This window comes from Monodon monoceros, unplaced genomic scaffold (assembly GCF_005190385.1).
Source record: "Monodon monoceros isolate NGI ecotype Baffin Bay Population unplaced genomic scaffold, NGI_Narwhal_1 Super_Scaffold_5, whole genome shotgun sequence".
NCBI classification, from domain to species: domain Eukaryota; kingdom Metazoa; phylum Chordata; class Mammalia; order Artiodactyla; family Monodontidae; genus Monodon; species Monodon monoceros.
This window is the reverse complement of record NW_021703782.1, coordinates 7,628,205-7,646,743: the sequence shown is the minus strand read 5'-3', so window position 1 is coordinate 7,646,743 and position 18,539 is coordinate 7,628,205. Positions and strand designations below refer to the sequence as shown.

The 18,539-nt window shown below is 45.2% G+C and overlaps 1 protein-coding gene across 1 annotated transcript; it reads left to right on the top strand.

The window, feature by feature from the left end:
- The first annotated feature begins 109 nt into the window (after positions 1–109).
- Positions 110–18,248, top strand: LOC114884749 (L-threonine 3-dehydrogenase, mitochondrial). The gene is made up of 9 exons (XM_029203928.1): positions 110–223; positions 8,934–9,131; positions 10,700–10,742; positions 11,396–11,466; positions 13,030–13,179; positions 13,275–13,447; positions 14,410–14,500; positions 16,909–17,178; positions 17,746–18,248. The coding sequence occupies exons 2-9, from the start codon at positions 8,948–8,950 to the stop codon at positions 17,883–17,885; spliced, it is 1,122 nt and encodes a 373-aa protein (XP_029059761.1). The 5' UTR covers positions 110–223; positions 8,934–8,947; the 3' UTR covers positions 17,886–18,248.
- The last annotated feature ends 291 nt before the right edge of the window (positions 18,249–18,539 follow it).

The following is an 18,539-nucleotide window of genomic DNA, read 5'->3' as shown; positions in this document are numbered from 1 at the left end:
GACGCCCTCCCACTTGGTGATCAGACGCCCAAGCCAGGGCGGCCCGGACCGAAGAAGGGGATTGGTGCGCCAGGGGGCGGGATTGCGGGCAGAGACTATAAAGGCGCCGCGCGCGCTGCTCTCCACTTTCTGTTCCGCGCTCCCGGACTTCTGGCCACTTGCAGCTGCAGCTCCAGCTCCGGCGCCGCAGCAGCGCGGCATCTCTGGGCGGCTGCGTCGGAAGGTCAGTGCGGAGGCGGCCGGACGCTTCCCCGGCGGCTGACCCCGGGGGCTGAGCCTCTTCAGAACCGAGGCTGACTGTGCAGGTCCTCTTGACCACATGGCCCCCGCTGGCCCGATCGGTGTGACGCGGCGCGGGTCTGGAGACCCAGCGATCCCGAGCGCGAGCGAGGGTCCCCAGCAGTCACCGCGGAGCTGGGAGGCCGGGGGAGGGCCGGGGCACTGCTGGGGTCGCCAGGTGCGGCTCCCGGCCCTTCCTACTTTTCTGAAGGGCACACCCTGCCAGAGAATAGGGGCGGGAGCGGCTGTTTCATAAAACCGGTTTATCCAGCCATGCGGGGAGGCGGAAGCCGGAGACCCGCGTGCGGCCCAAGTCCCCGCGTCTTCTTGGGTTCCCTTTCCCGGGCCGGCGCGCGTAATAGGGAGTATGGGGGCGCCCGCTCCGCGAAGCCAGATCTCCCTCTAAAACCCTCTATGTAGCTCACACTGAGAGCTCCGGGATTTTTTCCCCCGACCCTTTCTGGCTTTCGGATCAACCCCACCTTAAGTCTAGACTTTACCAGCTGGTTGATGGAGTCTTTACACTGACTGAGCAGTTTGCTAAGTGCTTTTCTAAATTGCTTTTATTAAATCCTCCCAGCAGTCTAATGTGGTGGTCCGATCATTTTCCCCTTTTCTAAGGATGGGGAAACTTGAGGTTTGGCGAGGTAGTGTACGCAGGCTCGCACGGCGAGCGAGGGAGGGCCGTGTCTGGCCTTGAACGCCCTCGGCTCGAGGGTGCTCTCCTCCTGGGGAGCGGTGAGGAGGAGTAGCCGAGCTGTAGGGGAGGAGGGGCGGCGGGGAAGGTGCCCCCTGCGCCACCACGAGGATGTTTCCTCTGTCCTCTCTCTTAGGTACCTGATGTTATCTCTTGTCTAGAGTGAGAAGAGTGGGGGTGATGGAGGGAGGGTTTGAGACTCAACGGACCTGGTTTGCAACCCCTCCTTTTGGTAATTAGCATCTGCCCGACCTTGGGCGCGTCAAAATTCCTTCTGCAAAATGGAGAAAAGATCCCAGCTTCAGAGTTACTCTGAGGCTTAAATAAGAGTTCAGGAAAGCAGGTGCTTCGTCAGCGCTCAGTAGTTGAGGTGCCTGATTTTTCCTTGGGTCATTACTATGAAGAGGGCACGTTTGCTTTTATGATTTAATGAACTGGAGGATGTAAAGCGGAGACTGCCTTGCAAATGTGTCTTAGAAGCGTTATTAGTCTCCGGGGCCAGGAAGTTGTCAACTGGGCAGTGGCTGACCTTTGGTGAAAGCAGTTCCACTGGGTGCAGAGTAAGAGGCCCCACTTGGAGGGGCAGGGAACTCTCTGGAGATCCTTGAGATGGGAAGGAAAGGTAAAGGCTGGAGGAGAATAATAGGTTTCAGCAGGTTTATAAGCAGAGGGAAAAGAACCATTTAGGGGGTTCGGTGAGACAAGGGCTGGGGAGTTTGGACGGGACGGGGGTTTGATGGGTCTCTGGGGTGGCGTTAATCTCCACTGGGCGAATTTTCTAGCTCCTCAGTAGTATATGTATGCACTGACCATTTCTTGGGGCTGGATTTTTAAAAAAAATTTAAGTTGTGGCTTCAATTACATAACAAAATTTACCATCTTAACCATTTTTAAGAGTACAATTCAGTACTGTCAGGTATATTCACAGTGGATCTCTAGAACTTTTTTATCCTGCAAAACTGAAGCTATGCCTGTTAATTGAATACTCGTATCCCCTCCCCCTTGTTCCCACCCCTTGGCAACTACCTTTCTACTTCCTGTTTCTGTGAATTTTTTGATTACTTTAGATAACAGGTATAACTCATATGAATGGAATCATACTGTATTTGGCCTTTTTAAATATAAATTTATTTATTTGTGGCTGCATTGGGTCTTTGTTGCTGCGTGCAGCTTTCGGCGAGCGGGGGCTCCTCTTCGTTGCGGTGCGCGGGCTTCCCATTGCTGTGGCTTCTCTTGTTGCTGAGCACGGGCTCTAGGCACGTGGGCTCAGTAGTTGTGGAGCACGGGCTCTAGAGCGCAGGCTCAGTAGTTGTGGCGCACGGGCTTAGTTGCTCCGCAGCATGTGGGATCTTCCCGGACCAGGGGTCGAACGCACGTCCCCCGCACTGGCAGGTGGATTCTTAACCACGGTGCCACCAGGGAAGCCCACATTTGGCCTTTTGTGACCAGTTCATTTCACTCAGCATAATGTCCTCCAGGTTCATCCATGTTGTTGCATGTGACGGGATCTCCTATTTCAAGTCTGAATAATATGCCATTGTATGTATATACCACATTTTCTTTATCCATTCATCTGTTGGAGGCTGGATGCTTCTAGCTTCATGCTAAATGTGCTGGAGACATTAATACATCTTTATTTACTGTCTCCGTGGTTGAGGATGATTAGAGCTAGAAATTTGGGGAAAACACAAGACAGCAAGAATATTAAGGGAAATTGATGGCGCATTCTCAGGGAAAGGGCCTATTTCGTTGGTTTTCAATATTTCAAATTGGAGTTTCTTTTAATATTTCTGAAATAGAAGTATCTGTCTTCAGAGCAATTGCAATTGAATTAAGGTTTTGTTCCCCAAGAAACAGAAGTAATGTTTTCTGACAACAGGGGGCATTCTGTTTATTGTGATGTAGACAAACCCCTGTTATTTCTTGGTTTCTTCTTCCTGCCTACCTGTTTGACATGGTGGTTGAGTTCTGACATGCATCAGGCACTGCTAGGAACTGCTCAGTGGGACTCACAGCTCCATGGGAAAGGCAGCCATACTGGCTCCTGGCACCTAAAACCAACACGTCCAAAACCAAGCTCGTTTGTCTTCTTACCTGACCTGCTCCTCCAGAAAGCCTGCTTACAGCAGCACAACTTGGAAGGCTGTGTTATTCTCCTCCATTCCTTCACAAGTTGCCCCACATCCAAGCAATCAAGGCCAGTTGGGCTCTGAGTCTGTATCTCTATCACCTCACTGTCTTCCTGATGCCACTGCTTTCTTAGAGTTCTGCTCTGGTAAGTGCAGAAAGGGTAAATGCCGGGAGATGGGAAGAGTCATGTAACGGAGGCTTGGGCCGGGGAGACGCTCCATTATTTAAGGAGGAATGTCTGTTGGCCAGTTTCTTTTTCATCCCTTGGAGTTAAAGTAAGCAAGGTGCTTAGGGGAGAAGGTCTACGGACTCTCATCTGATCTTCAGTCATCTTTGACCGTTCCCCTGTATAAGTTTAATAACTAGCTTGGCAAAGCAAGTTTTACTTTAGAACAGCTGTCCTCAAGTGTGATCTGGGGAGCCCTGGGGTTCCTTGAGACCTCTGTAGGGTCCATGAGGTCAAGGCTATTTAAAAAAAAATACTAAGAGACTGTCTGCCTTTTTCATTCTTTCTCTCTCAGGTGTATGGTGGAGTTTTCTAGAGGCCAAATGGCTTGTGATGAGCTTCTCCTCTGATGGCTAATGAGACGTGTGCTTGTGTACTCTTGTGTTTCTAGAATCTTCTAAGGATGGTAGGCTCACAGTATAAATATGTGCATTTTCAGAGACGAACTCTGTTTGTTCTTAGTACTTCTTTGCATTCTTACTAGCTACCTGCAGTTATAGCTGCTATCATCTCTGGGGCCTGTTTTCTTTCAATAAGTCATTACTTTGAAATCCCTAAATTGAGTCTTGTGGGTATATGGAAAAAGAACAAAAAGTTTATAGTCTTGACTTTAAAACTTTTCTAAAATTTTAAATGGTATAAAAATTCTTTTGAACTTAATATTTTATTCTAACATAAAAGGATATTAATTTATATATTTTTTATATTTAAGGATAGATCAATGGTTTAAAAAGGGGGATATTAGAGGACTCGATTTTGTTCAACTCAAAGCTGTACCATGTGTATAAATGCTGAAGAAAAAATGAAACAACGACGTAACGGAGTTCTCTGACTCATGAAAAGAGGAATTTACTCCAAATAAATGTGCAGAACTAAATAATACATGAAAATATGAAGGCTTTCGTCAAGTTTTACCGATGTCAGAAATTTACCTTATGTGTCTGATGCCACAGAACTTTTTTGAATAGTATTTTGGTCGCAATAGCATTATTCTTAGACCAACCATTCATCATCTAAAGAAAAATAAAACAAATGAATTAAATGTAGATATGATGAGCTCTTTAAAAGGCAAAAATTATTTGGTACAGCTTTCCAAACTAGAAAAGAAAAAGCTATTAAGATAGGTTATCAAATTGCAGTGGCTGGAGAAACACACAATAAAACCTTGTTTGGATGAAAAAGCATTGAAAGAAATAATAGCACTGCCACTTTCTAATAATACAGTAACTTGTTAAATTAAAGATTTAGCTGCAAACATGAAGACTAGTTTGGTATCTTGCAGAGAAGTGTATTTTTTCCTTACAAATGGAAGAATTTGTAGTCATGGTTGCACTTGCCATTTTGTTTGTATTTATCTGGTATCAGCGCCAAAGCAATTATCAAAGACTATCTTTTTGGTGAACGTTTGACAGAAAACACAAATAGTGCCAAAGTATTCAGGGTGGAATAACTTTTTTGAATTTCATGGTTTATTCCGGAGCAACTGTGTTGAATTTGCACTGACGGTGCACAAGTCACACCTGCTAAAAGTACTGGTGCCTTTGCAGGAATCAAGGCAGTGGCACCATGTGGTACTAGAAGTCATGGTATTCTTCACTACCATGCACTTTCAGTGAAAAATAAAATTAAAAAATGGAAAGCTTTACTTAAGAATGCCCTTTATGAAGCAGTAGAAATGACTGATTTTATTAAATCTTGACCCTAGAGACATCTTTTTAACGTGTCATGTGGTAAGTGGATGTACTTGTTCCATATTGAAATATGATGGTTGTCTTGAGAGAAAGCCTTTTGTGTGATTGAATTGTGAACTGAACTGGTCCCTGTTTTTCATAGAGAACCATTTTTGCTTGAAAGAATGACTGACAAACGATGGTTATTCATACCTGGATAATCGGCATACATTTTCTAAAAAAATGAACCAAACGAGCCTGCCAAGGTATTTGTTGCAAGTTAAGTTGTATCCACTACCGTGAATTTGACAGCTTCCCAATACTTAGGAATTTTCTGATGAAATCAGTGATAGCAACCAGTATGACTTTTGGGTATTGTACAGTGAAGTGTGTTAACCGTTGGAAGCTCTGCATAACTTACTGAACCAATATTTTCCGAAAAACAATGTATGAAATTACAAAACCATGCAGGAGTAAAAGATGTGTTCAAGGGACTTTCCTGGCGGACCAGTGGCTATGACTTTGCCTTCCAGTGAAGGGGGTGCAGGTTCAATCCCTGGTCCGGGAGCTAAGATTCCTGCATGTCTTGCAGCCAAAAAACCAAAACATAAAACAGAAGCAATATTGTAACAAATTCAATAAAGACTTTAAAAATGGTCCACATCAAAAAAATCTTTTAAAAAAAAAAGATGTGTTCAAAGCATTAGATATACCAGTGGGTTTTAATGTAGCAGGTACAAAAGTTCACTGATAATGGCTTCAGATTCTACATTGCAACTAACCTTGAAGAAACTAGCATGTGTTGAGTTTTGGATATCCAAGATGAGTATCCAGAATTATCTGAAAAGGCTTTCAAAATACGGCTTCCTTTCCCCACTGCTTTGCTTTGAGTCTTGGTTTTCTTCATTTACTTCCATCAAAGCAGCAGACAGATTGAGTTAGAAGCAGATGTGAGAATCCAGCTGTTTTCTATGAAGGAAAACATCAAAGAGACAAGTAAATGTAAAACAGTGCCACTCAGTAAATGTTTTGTTTTGGAAAATACAGTTATTTTCATAAAATATGTTTATTTTAACATGTTTATTGGTTTTAAATGAACTCATTCATAGGTTAAATGTTTCTCAGTTTTGCTGTCTACTACAGCAAACATTGTTAGATAGGCCCCCACTTAAACAAAAGCTCTCTGTAGTCCCCAATTTTTAAGAGTGTAAAAGAGTCCAGAGACCAGAAAATTTGAGAGCTCCTGCCTTAAAAGTATTAAATTGAGTTTGGCAGTGGCAAGATAATAATCTTGACTTGAAAAAGCTACATGCGGTAGATGGTTGGAGGGTTTTTTGGGTTTGTTTTTAATGTACATGCATTGTTAATCAAAGCAATCCCATTATAGGGACAGTAGAGCTGCTTGATGGTTAAGAACTGGGTTCCCTGAGAGGGGTGGTGCTTGCCATGGTTAAATGCTATAATTCAGAAAGACATTCACAGGCCTCTGGCCTGTCGTGAACATCAGATGTTAGCTAGTAATAGTAGTGGAATAAGAACCAACTCAAGCATGAATTGTCCACATTGTTAAACTAAAATACTTTATATTCAATTAAGAATTTGTGCCTCCTTCATGCTTTCCCCTTCTGGGGAAAGAGAAGATGAACTGAGTCGTACGTATTTCACATCCCTGTTTCATGTCTTCAGGGTTTACCTTTTCCCAGACTCCAGTGTCTTCAACCTTTAAAAGAAAAAAACAAAAAACAAAACACCAAGCTTCTTCACCTGTGGCCATCACTACTTTGCTTCTGGGAACTGAGAATTGTCTTTGAGTTTCAGATGTTCTGGTAAATCTGGCTGCTTCTTGGCTTCCTCGCCATCCTCTTGAACTTGCTGAAATAAGTGACTTTAAGAATCAAAGTTCTTACCTGGTCTCGGGTGTCAGCAGTGGCTACAAAGATGGTTTGAAGGGATGATGGAAGAAAAGCTGGGGTCTCTCCTATGGCGACCTCCGTTCCAATCCGGAGATGTGCCATCAGAAGGTTGTCTTCTGCTTGTTTGGGAGAGTTAGCTGGGATGCAGGGCCTCAGGACCTTGGCGGGGCTGCGTCTCAGGCTGCAGATCTGATGGGCCAAGCCCCTGACCCGACAGAAGCCATCGGGGCTCTTCCCCGCCTTATTTCAGTGTCCTAAAGAACAGGACCTCTGTGGCTCACAAAAGGGTGTTCAAGCATAGGGTTTCAGCAGATTCTATTGCCCTTTTGTTTTCTATAATCTGGATTTTAGGGATTGCAGGAAAGCTTCTGATACCTCTGGCGGTTTTAACTGAGAATTACTGTTACCTACTCAAGGCACTGGGTTGAGGGGCTAAGTTCAGACCCTAAATGTCTCCAAGTGTGGTTTACTTTTTCTTGTTTTAGGATGCAAAATAGAAGATGGTTGAGATCTGGCCACTTCTCTGTGAGGGGGTTGGGCACTGGGGTCGCTCTGAAGGCTCATCCGCCAGTGCTGTTGGAAATCTGACGGCTGACGGATGTGGAGGCCATGGACAGTGTGCAGAGTGCAAAGGCCTGAGCTTTGGGGGCAGGAAAGTCGCTGTTAGAACTGAGCAGCTCTGATCTGCTCTTGTGACATGCTTGCCTGGGTAAAGCTGACTAGGAAGGGGAGCTGGACTGCAATGAAATATACATGATCTGGGAACAGAGGAGAAAATGGCTTTTCTAAATGATCCTTCCTGAAGAGTTGGCAGTGAAACAGAAATTAGTCACAGCTTACTCAGTATTGCCGGGGGCCTTTTCACCTTAACTCTCTGTTTTTCTAGTCTGGTTCATCCTACCGATAACATCTGAGTTAGCACGAGAGTCACAGGGCTCTGTGTTATTTAATCGGGGACCTGTTCACTCCTCGATGGTACGTGGACAGGTGATTACAGCTGTGAAGATCTGAGGCCTTTGCGGGGATCCATGATGTTCCTGGCGTGGACGGCTCTGTACGCAGGAACCTCCGCCGTGACTTTAGATCCCAGTTGGTGTCAGCCCTGTGCGGCTCCAGTTCTAAATCTTGGCCCGTCTTTGTTTGCCTGCACTTTGCACCAGTGACGTTTATCCCCTTTTCACAGGGCTGGGCTCACGGGGCGGGCTCTTGACTGGCTCCCTGTCTGCGCAATCAGTAGTCTCTCTAGCTCGATTCATGGATCCAGAACGTGGCTTTCCTCGTGAGCCGGCGATCTTAGTGTTAGTTGTGGTTAAAGGGTTTGTGTTTTGAGGGGTCGGGAGGGTAAGCAGTTACATACTGAACTCTGCTTCTTTTGTTTGTTTTTTAAAATTCTATTGACATATAGTTGATTTACAGTGTTGTGTTAATTTCTGCTATACAGCAAAGTGACTCAGTTATACAGATATATATATATTCTTTTTCATATCCTTTTCCATTATGATTTGTCACGGGATAGTGAATATAGTTCCCCGTGCTATACGGTAGGACCTTGTTCTTTGTCTATCCTATATATAATAGTTTGCCTCTGCTAATCCCAAACCCCCATTCCTTCCCTCCCCTGCCCAGCCTCCCCACTTGGCAACTATTGATACAAGTCTGTTCTCTATATCTGTGAGTCTGTTTTGTTTCGTAGATATGTTGATTAGTATCGTATTTTAGATTCCACATATAAATGATATCATGTGGTACTTGTCTTTGTCTAGCTTACTTCACTTAGTATGATAATCTCTAGGTCCATCCATGTTGCTGCAAATGGCATTATTTCATTCTTTTTGATGGTTGAGTAATATTCCGGTGTGTGTGTGTGTGTGTGTACACACACACACACCACATCTTCTTTATCCATATTCATCTGTTGATGGACTCTTAGGTTCCATGTCTTGGCTAGTATAAATAGCGGTGCAGTGAACATTGGGGTGCATGTATCTTTTCTCAACTCTGCTCCTTTCGTGTTGCAGTGTCTGCAGAGATCATGCCGGTCGTTTGGATGCTGCGGCGGGTTGCCAGCCGGATGCTACAGAGACCGGCCTGTGGCTGCCAGGCTCCTGTCCTGCCCAGCCGGTTTCTGGGCACCTCCCCTCAGCAGATTCCAGCGGATGCCAACTTCCACTCTACCTCGTTCTCTGAAGCAGACCAACCCCGTGTCTTAATCACAGGTTGGGTTTTTTTTCTTTTTTCCACATTTGTGGCTTTATTATTTTCTTTGTGTGCCGGTGTATTTGTTTTTGGAATGTCTAACATGCCGCCAGGTAACACTTATTAATCAGAAACTCCCTTTTCCACTCCTGGCTCCCTCCGAAATAGCACAAGTCCCCTGTCTTTATTTTGCCGCTGTTGCCAGGGCTTGGTTTCCCTGCCCAAATCTTTTATTGTCGGAAGGGAGGATCTGGGAACCTGAAGAGGCCCAAAAAGCTGCTGTGCGACTCAGTTCCCCTTTCCTGCGAGGAATGGCCTGGGAGCCAAGGTGTGTGGATAGAACGTGGCCTCTGGAATCAGGCGCATCTTTCCTTGGCCAGGCTTCTCAGGCCAGGCAGTTCCTGCACATTTGTATGGAAGAGACAGCCAGGGCCTGCCCAGGGCCCGAGGAACGCCTCACCATCACCTCGTGACACTTGCGGCTTACTGTCCACGGACTGGCCCGCTGACCCCTCTCCCCTCGTAGCCACCCAACACCTGGTTCTGTATCTGCTCACTGCAAACTTGACCGTCCGTCCGCAAGTCCTTCCAGCTGACTCAAGCCCCCCTCTGATTTGACTGACGTGTTTTATTGTCCTCTGTTTGCCAGAGTTTCATCCCTTGGCTTCACGTCCTTATCCTTCTTACATTCCTCAGTGTGTGTGTTTCTTTCACTGGCACCTCCTCTTCCTCTCCTGCTGTAACTGGGTTTCAAGTGAGGCCAGTTCCCTCTGCGCTTCCCCCTTGACTCTCCCAGCTTCTTGTCTGTGTGTTGTTTGATTCCCTCCTCCCTGCACCAACAAAGCATCTTCCAGGGCCCAGTGTTACCGTCAGTGGGCTGGTTTCAGTCCCATGTTAACACACGCTTACAGGAAATCCCACTGTCCATATCTTCCTGCCTCTTACTCTCTCCCAAATGGAATCTAAGGTTGTATTCCCCTAAATGTGCTCCCAGACCCCTAGCTCTCCCATTTCCATCAATGGCATTTGGAAGCGTCCAAATTAAGATGCTGTAATACTCATCTTTAATGTTCTGAGCAGCTCCTTGCCCATCCAGATATCTGCCCCTTTTTTCAGGTGACTTCTTGGTTTGTCCCTTCTTTCTTTCTCCCTTCCTGTTCCTCTCCAGGTCTAATGGAAGGAGGGTGCTCTGCATAATCTCAGCAGAGGTTGATATCAAACTATTATATCTAGCTTTGAGTGTTCTGGTACCCGTAGCAGATAACTTTCACAGCCCATCAAATAACAAAGGCGAAGCTCGTAGTGATTTCCTGACCAGGAGGTCAGGAAGGTCCTGCTCTTCTTACCTGTACCCTGGCTTCCCCTCAGCCACTCTGTGCTGGAGAGCACTTTTGTCTCTGGAACTAATCTTACCTGTACCCGAGCTCTGTCATAGCTCCGAGGAGTTGATTCCGTTCTATCAGGCCAACCTGGGGCTTTACCTAGTTAGCTAAGAGTGCCAGTAGAGTTTTCTTCTATTATTACATACTGGGAATAATTGAATTGGTTAGATTTAGATTAAAGATTCACTTTTTTCTTCTTTATCCAGGGGGTCTTGGCCAACTTGGAGTGGGGCTTGCTAGCTTTTTGAGGTAAGAGCTCGCAAAGTTTCAATTTAAATTCTGAGCTTTTCAGGGCTTGTCTTTGGCCCCATGTAACCATTGAATCTTTTCTCTCCCCTCTTGCTTCTCTCCCCTCTTGCTTACGTTAAGATATCGTATGTAAATGACCATTTGGAATGCATTTCATTGTGCCTCTTCATATCACAGACATTGTTTCAGGTCCTTGACTCGGCATCCCCCAAGCCGGTCCTTCGCCCTCTGCCTTTCCTAGGTTAGGCAAAGTAAGACCTGCCTCCCAGTAAATCACTTGGTTTTCAGGTGTTTGGGGGCAGAGGGAAGTATTGTATGTGTAGAAACTAAAAAGGAACAGTGTGGGATTTGGAGAGTGGGATAAAAGGATAAGAGGAGAGAAGAACAGGGAGGCAAAAGGAAAAACTCAGGGGCACTGGGAAGAAATTGGTGACAGATACCGGGATGATAACGGGCTGAGGTAGAAGCAGGAGGTGCAGCCCTGAGTGTGGCTGCAACTGCAGGGCTGTGAGTTGAGGACAAGAGGGAAGAAAGGTGTGAAGAGGAGGGATTTGGAGGCTGACGGGACATGACAGTTCCTGTTGGAAAGACTGTTTTCATAGGACCTGTTATGTCCTCCGTGTACCAACTCGTGTGTTTGATTTTCCCTTTAGGAAACGATTTGGGAAGGACAACGTGATTCTGTCTGACATTCGGAAGCCCCCTGAGCACGTCTTCCTTAGTGGTAAGAGGCTCACAGAGCAGCTAGAGAGGCAGCTCCCAGAATCGGTGTCACCGCTCATAACCAGGCTTGTGAATTAAAGAAAGAGGAGTATTTGAGGCACACCTGTGTCACTTAAAAATGTTTCATGGTTTTGTCCTCATTAGTTCTGTAAAAAGCCTACGGTACAGCTACTGCTTATTCAAGGGACCCAAGGACAGGAGAGTTCTTCAGACCTTGACATGAAGTTGTGGAATAGTATCTTTGGATATTATTTGGAGCAGTATCTGTGGAATAAAACTGATTTCTATCTTTCAGAGTTTTTAGTGAACTTAGCTCAGAGAGAAAGCAAACAAAAATCAAGTTCTGAAATGAGGAAAAGGAACTTTAAATTTTGGAGAAATTAATCCTCATATTTCAACGTGAACTTGTTCTTAAACTACTGTGCACACACACAGACCCCAGACTCCTCTAGTCAGGTTGTCTACACCTCAAAGATGTTTTTATAATTCCAGTTCTTCCTGGTTCTGTGTCAGCCTTTTGCTGTTTACCATGGGGAAGAGCAGTCATTTGCTGAAAGTGGGGGAAATTGGCACAAAAAATCGGCTCTGCCTCTAGCCTAACCAGGTGTGGCGAACTCTTAATTTATAGTTCTTTTATACCATGGTGGGTTTTTTGTTTTTGTAAACCCATTTCTCTATTCCTTTAAAATATGCAACTTTTTTTTTTTTTTTTTTTTTTTTTGCTGCACCACGCGGCATGCGGATCTTCCCCAACCAGGGATTGAACCCGTGCCCCCTGCACTGGAAGCGCAGTCTTAACCACTGGACCACCAGGGAAGTCCTGAACTATGCAACTTTTTTTTTTTTTTTTAAAGGGAACGCTATTTATTTATTTATTTTGGGCTGTGTTGGGTCTTTGTTTCTGTGCGAAGGCTTTCTCTAGTTGTGGCGAGCGGGGGCCTCTCTTCATCGCGGTGCGCAGGCCTCTCACTGTCGCGGCCTCTCGTTGGGGAGCACAGGCTCCAGACGCACAGGCTCAGTAGTTGTGGCGAGCGGGCCTAGTTGCTCCGCGGCATGTGGGATCTTCCCAGACCAGGGCTCGAACCTGTGTCCCCTGCATTGGCAGGCAGATTCTCAACCACTGCGCCACCAGGGAAGCCCTATGCAACTTTTAAGCAGGGTGAAATCTCTGTGTGCCTATAGGTTTGGCAACTCAAGCCAGTTGCCTGGTCATTACTCCAGTTCTTAATTTTGTTCTGTTTGATACTGGCAAGCTACTTAGCCTCTTTATGCCTCAGTTTTCTCATCAACAAAATATCCGCCTCGAAGGCTGTGAGAGTTAACTATACAGAAAGCCCTTAGAACAGCACCCAGCAGGTGTATGTCCTGTATAAGCATTAGCTGCTGTTAGCCGTGGGGTGGCTGGGATTTGTTATTCTCCGTAAGGAAAATGCTGGGGAGTGTCCAAGTTGTTGTTATCAAGTCGGTACCAGTGGAATTCAAAGTCAGCGGGGGAGGGGAAAAGATCTGTTGAGCTTTTCAAGCCCGGAACTCTTTTACTTCCTGGTTTCACTGCTCCTTGCAGGCCCGTTTATTTATTCCGACATCCTGGATTACAAGAATCTGCGGGAGATCGTGGTGAACAACCGTGTCACCTGGCTGTTTCATTACAGCGCTCTGCTCAGTGCAGTGGGAGAAGCAAACGTATCCCTGGCCAGAGCTGTGAACATCACTGGTGAGTCTCTGGATCTTGCCCCAGATGAGCCGTCTGCCAGATTTCCCAGTTCTTTGGGAAGAGGTTTCCCAGTTTATGACATCTGCTTGTTTCAGGACTGCACAATGTCCTGGACGTTGCCGAGGAGCACGGTCTGCGATTGTTTGTGCCAAGCACCATCGGAGCGTTTGGACCTACTTCTCCGCGGAACCCAGCCCCCGATCTCTGTATCCAGAGACCCAGGACTATCTACGGGGTGTCCAAGGTCCACGCGGAGCTCATGGGCGAGGTAAGCATCACTTGGCAAGATGACTCAGTGTTTCGTTTTCTATTTCTGCCTCAAACACCTGCTGGTTCATCCTTGGAGGGGACTCTCTCCCTCCCTTAATCTCTGCCCCCAGAAATGCTCGGGGACCGAGTGTGTTTGCCAAGTGGTCAGTACCGACAGCTCCAGAGGAATCCTCAGTCCTGTGCAAACACAACACTTCGTACACGCCCCTCGAATGGCACCCCATCTTTGGTTTGCTGCCCATCTTATTTGTACTGCACTGTTCTTTCAGGTTCCCAATATTGGTAGTTATCAGAGGTAATTTTAAAATAACCTCAGACATCTTTTTGGTTTTATTTATTAATACGCTTTGTCTTTATAACTCTATAGCACATTTTAGCCGGTTTCTGATCCTTCATCTAATATATCACAGTCACCATCTTTCCCCGTACTCTTCCCCGCACTGCACCGCAGGAGAGGCTTGTGGAGATTTGTTCAGGACTGTGTGCAGGGTCTCCCTTCCAAAGAAAGGCTGGAAATCCTTACTCTCGGCTGATCTGTTATTTACAGTGTTATCTAGTGACGTTATCAGCAGAACGACGATTCTTTGAAGATGAAAACTTCAGGGTTATTTCTTAAAAATGAGTGACTGTTAGCAATTCTAGAGCCTTCATTTCCTTGAGGAGGATTTATTTTTATTTATTTATTTATTTCCACTTAAAAAATATTTATTTGGCTGCGCGGGATCTGTTTTTTTTTTTTTTTTTGGTTGCAGCATGTGGGATCTAGTTCCCTGACCAGGGATTGAACCTGTGCCCCCTGCATTGGGAGCACAGAGTCTTAGCCACTGGACCACCAGGGAAGTTCTACGAGGATTTTAATATGACTATGGGATGAAGTTTCAGGAGAAGGCTGTTATTTCTTTGCATTGCTCTACCTGATTTAAAAGATTCTTTTTAAAGTAAGTTTTCTCTTTTTTGTAGTATTATTATTACCGGTATGGGTTAGATTTCCGATGCCTGAGATATCCTGGAATCATTTCTGCTGACTCCCAACCTGGAGGAGGAACGACTGGTAAGTGTTATTTTCGATTTCTTTTTTTACATAAGATAAGCCTTCTAATGGCCGGGCAAAGTGGGGATGGACCTGTTGTCTTTTTAGTCGTATGCTGACCGGAGTTTTTGCATCCTTTCTGGGAAGTGCATCTGAGAAGCTCATTGAACCCTACTGACTTAAACTTAAACTCACGACGATGCTGTAAGTCCAGTGGGATTGGCCACCCACAGGGCCGGAGTCAAACTGACATTCGAGTTTGTTACCCACAATGTAGGAAGACACCAAATGAGAAATCACCTCTTGGGAATTCCCCGGCGGTCCAGCGGTTAGGGCTCAGTGCTTTCGCTGCTGTGGGCCTGGGTTCAATCCCTGGTCGGGGAACTAAGATCCCACAAGCCGCACGGTGCGGCCAGAAAAGAAAAGCCTCTTTCTTTGAATATACCTTTGTTTCTTCATACGGAGAGTTCTATTAAGATAGGCTCTGCATCTTCAGAAAGAACATAAGCATTGCTCCTGCCGCTCTTGTCATCGTGCTTCTTGCTGATTATCCAGATTGTCTTAGCTTTTATTTCAGAAAAGCTTGCCCCAAAATGAGAGTGGGTTACTGCTCATCTCTCGTGCCGTCGGTTACTTGTCTGTTTAGGAGCCTGTATTAGTCATTGGTGAGTGGGGCACCAGGCCTGCTTAACTTCATTTTTTTCTTTTTTCTTTTACCGAGTAATAGTGAATTTACAATATTGTATACGTTTCAGGTGTACAACACAGTGATTCACGGTTTTTAAAGGTTGTATTCCATTTATAGTTATAAAATATTGGCTAGATTCCCTTGTCTGTACAATGTATCCTTGTAGCTTATTTGGTTTCTGCATAGTAGTTTGTACCTCTTAATCCGCTACCCCTATCTTGCCCCTCCCCACTTCCCTCTCCCTACTGGTAACCACTAGCCTGTTCTCTATGTCTGGGAGTCTGTTTCTTTTCTGTTGTATTCACTAGTCTGTTTATTTTTTAGATCCCACATATAAGTGATATCATTTATTTGTTTTTCTCTGACTTATTTCACTAAGCAAAATACCTTCCAAGTTCATCCATGTTGTTGCATATGGCAAAATTTCATTCTTTTTTATGAGTGAGTAGTATTTCATTGTGTGTGTGTGTGTGTGTGTGTGTGTGTGTGCGTGTATACACATATATATATGTGTGTGTCACATCTTCTTTATCCATTCATCTGTCGATGGACACTTAGGTTGCTTCCATGTCTTGGCTATTGTAAATAGTGCCGCAAGGGACGTTGGGCTGCGTGTATCTTTTCGAATTGGTGTTTTCGTTTTCTTCGAATATGTACCCAGGTCATATGGTGGTTCTATTTGTAGTTTTTTGAGGACCCTCCCTACTGTTTCCACACTGTTGTTGTTATCATTTTGGACTTGAGCATGTGTTATATTCAGTAACTCCCACATTAGAGATCCCTCCCATATGAGGGCTTCTGAGATACAACGTAAAAGATACTTGACAAAATCCAAGGGGTTTTTTACTGTAGATTTGTAGTATTGTCTGAAGTCCGAGAGGGTCGTGCCTCCAGCTTCGTTCTTTTTCCTCGGGATCGCTTTGGCAATTCTGAGTCTCTTGTGGCTCCATATAACTTTTAGGATTATTTCTTCTAGTTCTGTGAAAAGTGTCATGGGTAATTTGATAGGGATCGCAGTAAATCTGTAGAGTGCTTTAGGCAGTATGTCCATTTTAACAATACTAATTCTTCCAGTCCAAGAGCATGGGATATCTTCCCATTTCTTTGAATATCTTCAATTAAAATTTGAGGGATTTTAAAAGAGGTTTTGGTTACTTTAAAAAATTTTACATTAATGTGATGCATCTCCAAGTATGCACTAGGAACCCCTGGGAATCCTTGAGACCCTTTCAAGGGGTCCAGGAGGTCAAAACAATTTTCCTATCAGTACTAAGATGTTATTTGCCCTCTTCACTCTCCTTTACAAGTACACCGTGGAGTTTTTCAGAGGCTACATGATGTGTGTAGCGCAGTGGACTGAACACAGAAGCAGAGATTCCCGCTGTCGCCCATTAAGACAGTAGAGAGGTTTTCAAAATGTAAAACACGCTGTTCTTCTCACTAAATTTTCTCTTGTTTGGAAAATACGTTCTTTTTCACATAAAATATTATACATGTGAATGTATGGGTTTATTATTGTCATTTTAAAATGCAGAAATATTTTTCTTAATTCTCAGTTGATTTGTGATACAGTAGATGTTGCTACAGCTCACCTTAATAAAACCTCTTTGGGGATCCTCAGTGATTTTTAAGCACATAAAAGGGGTCCTGAGACTAAGACATCTGAGAACCACTGCCTTAATGCAAGAGGTTCACTCACCATTTTGTTATGAGAAGACCCACAGACCAGATTCTCTTTCAGACTACGCAGTCCAGATTTTCCATGACGCCGTCAAGAATGGCAGATTTGAGTGCAACCTGAAACCCAGCACGAGACTCCCGATGATGTACATTGATGACTGCCTCCGGGCCACCCTGGAGGTCATGGAGGCCCCAGCAGAGTCCCTCTCCATGAGGACTTACAATGTCAATGCCATGAGCTTCACCCCCGCGGAGCTGGCCCAGGAGATTCTCAAGCACGTTCCAGAATTCCAGATCACCTACAACGTGGATCCTGTCCGACAGGCCATAGGTTGGTACACCATTGCAGAACCCCTCAAGGCCAAAATTAAGCTTCAGTCCGCCCCACAAGTCCTTGAGAACATAAACGGAGGAAGATAAGGAGAGCTCAGCACCTTCCCAAGGGGCCCGACACCTGGAGAAGGAGCTGCTGTTGCACCAGAGCCAGCAGATGCTACGGTTTTGGGAAATGATGTCTAAAGTGGGTGAACTAGAACCGTCCAAATAAACAGCTTGTTCTCACCTCACCATTTGCCAGTTTAAACGTAAAACAAGCAGGTGTAGTATGAGAGCAGCCCTGGGCTCTCAAAGGCTGTGACTGTGCCCCTGTGTGAGTGTCATCTGAGCACAGCAGCCCCACCTTACAGGTCTGCATGAGACTTTCCTCTGAGGTGACAGACTTCTAATCTAAGAAGGTGACTGTGTGTGTGCCCGTGATAGCTGCTCTGCTCTGCTCAAGGGGGGATTTCAAATAGGACGTTTCTTTCGTGGATGATAATCCTTTATTTAAAATGTTCTAGACCTTTTTGCAAATCTAGAGCCTGAATAACTTAAGCTCCTCTTCCATATCTTGTCCTAGCCGATGGTTGGCCAATGAACTTTGATGATAGCAACGCCCGGAAGGACTGGGGGTGGAAGCACGATTTTGACCTCCCGGAGCTGGTGACGACGATGTTGAACTTCCACGGTTCTGAGAGCAGAGTTGCCCAGGCTAACTGAAGGGGCCGGAGGAAGAGCTCGTGAGTCCTGGGCGGCTGTCCAGGGAAAGTCAAAATAACCCCGAGATTCCAGACCCCGAGGGATCTAGATGATGTGGAGTTGAAGGACTAACTGGACTGTTTTCGCAGCTCATATGGAACTGCCAGATGGAGAATTGACTTGGCTTTAGCGTTTTCTCAATGCTGTAGGTTTGGTGGCAGGACCTCTGGAGCCTTTGCTGTCTGCCTAAACTTGTCCAAACACACAAATCACAGAATGAAGACTTAAGTCATAATAGTTTTCCATTTCCTTAGTTAAGATGAAGGAACCATTTCCGAGAAGGTACAAGTATGTGATGTTTGTATTAAATTAAACTTAAATATCGCTCCTAAGGCTCCATTATTCTCTTGACTAAGACCGGAGATTACATTTTAAAGACTATCAAAGATAATCTCCCAATTTAAAAGAATTCTTTACTATCCCATCAGAACATAAAAAATGCCTGATGTATTAATCCCATGTTCACAACGTTCAAGAGATTGATTGATTGTTGATTGATTGATTGATTGATTTTTGGCTGTGTTGGGTCTTCGTCGCCACGTGTGGGCTTTCTCTAGTTGCGGCGAGCAGGGGCTACTCTTCGTTGCGGTGCACAGCCTTCTCCTTGCGGTGGCT

Coding starts and splice junctions, on each gene's coding strand:
- LOC114884749 (XM_029203928.1), top strand. CDS start 8,948: ATGCCGGTCGTTTGGATGCTGCGGCGGGTTGCCAGCCGGATGCTACAG. Junction 13,180..13,274: donor CAGAGCTGTGAACATCACTG/GTGAGTCTCTGG, acceptor TGCTTGTTTCAG/GACTGCACAATGTCCTGGAC. Junction 13,448..14,409: donor ACGCGGAGCTCATGGGCGAG/GTAAGCATCACT, acceptor TCTTTTTTGTAG/TATTATTATTACCGGTATGG.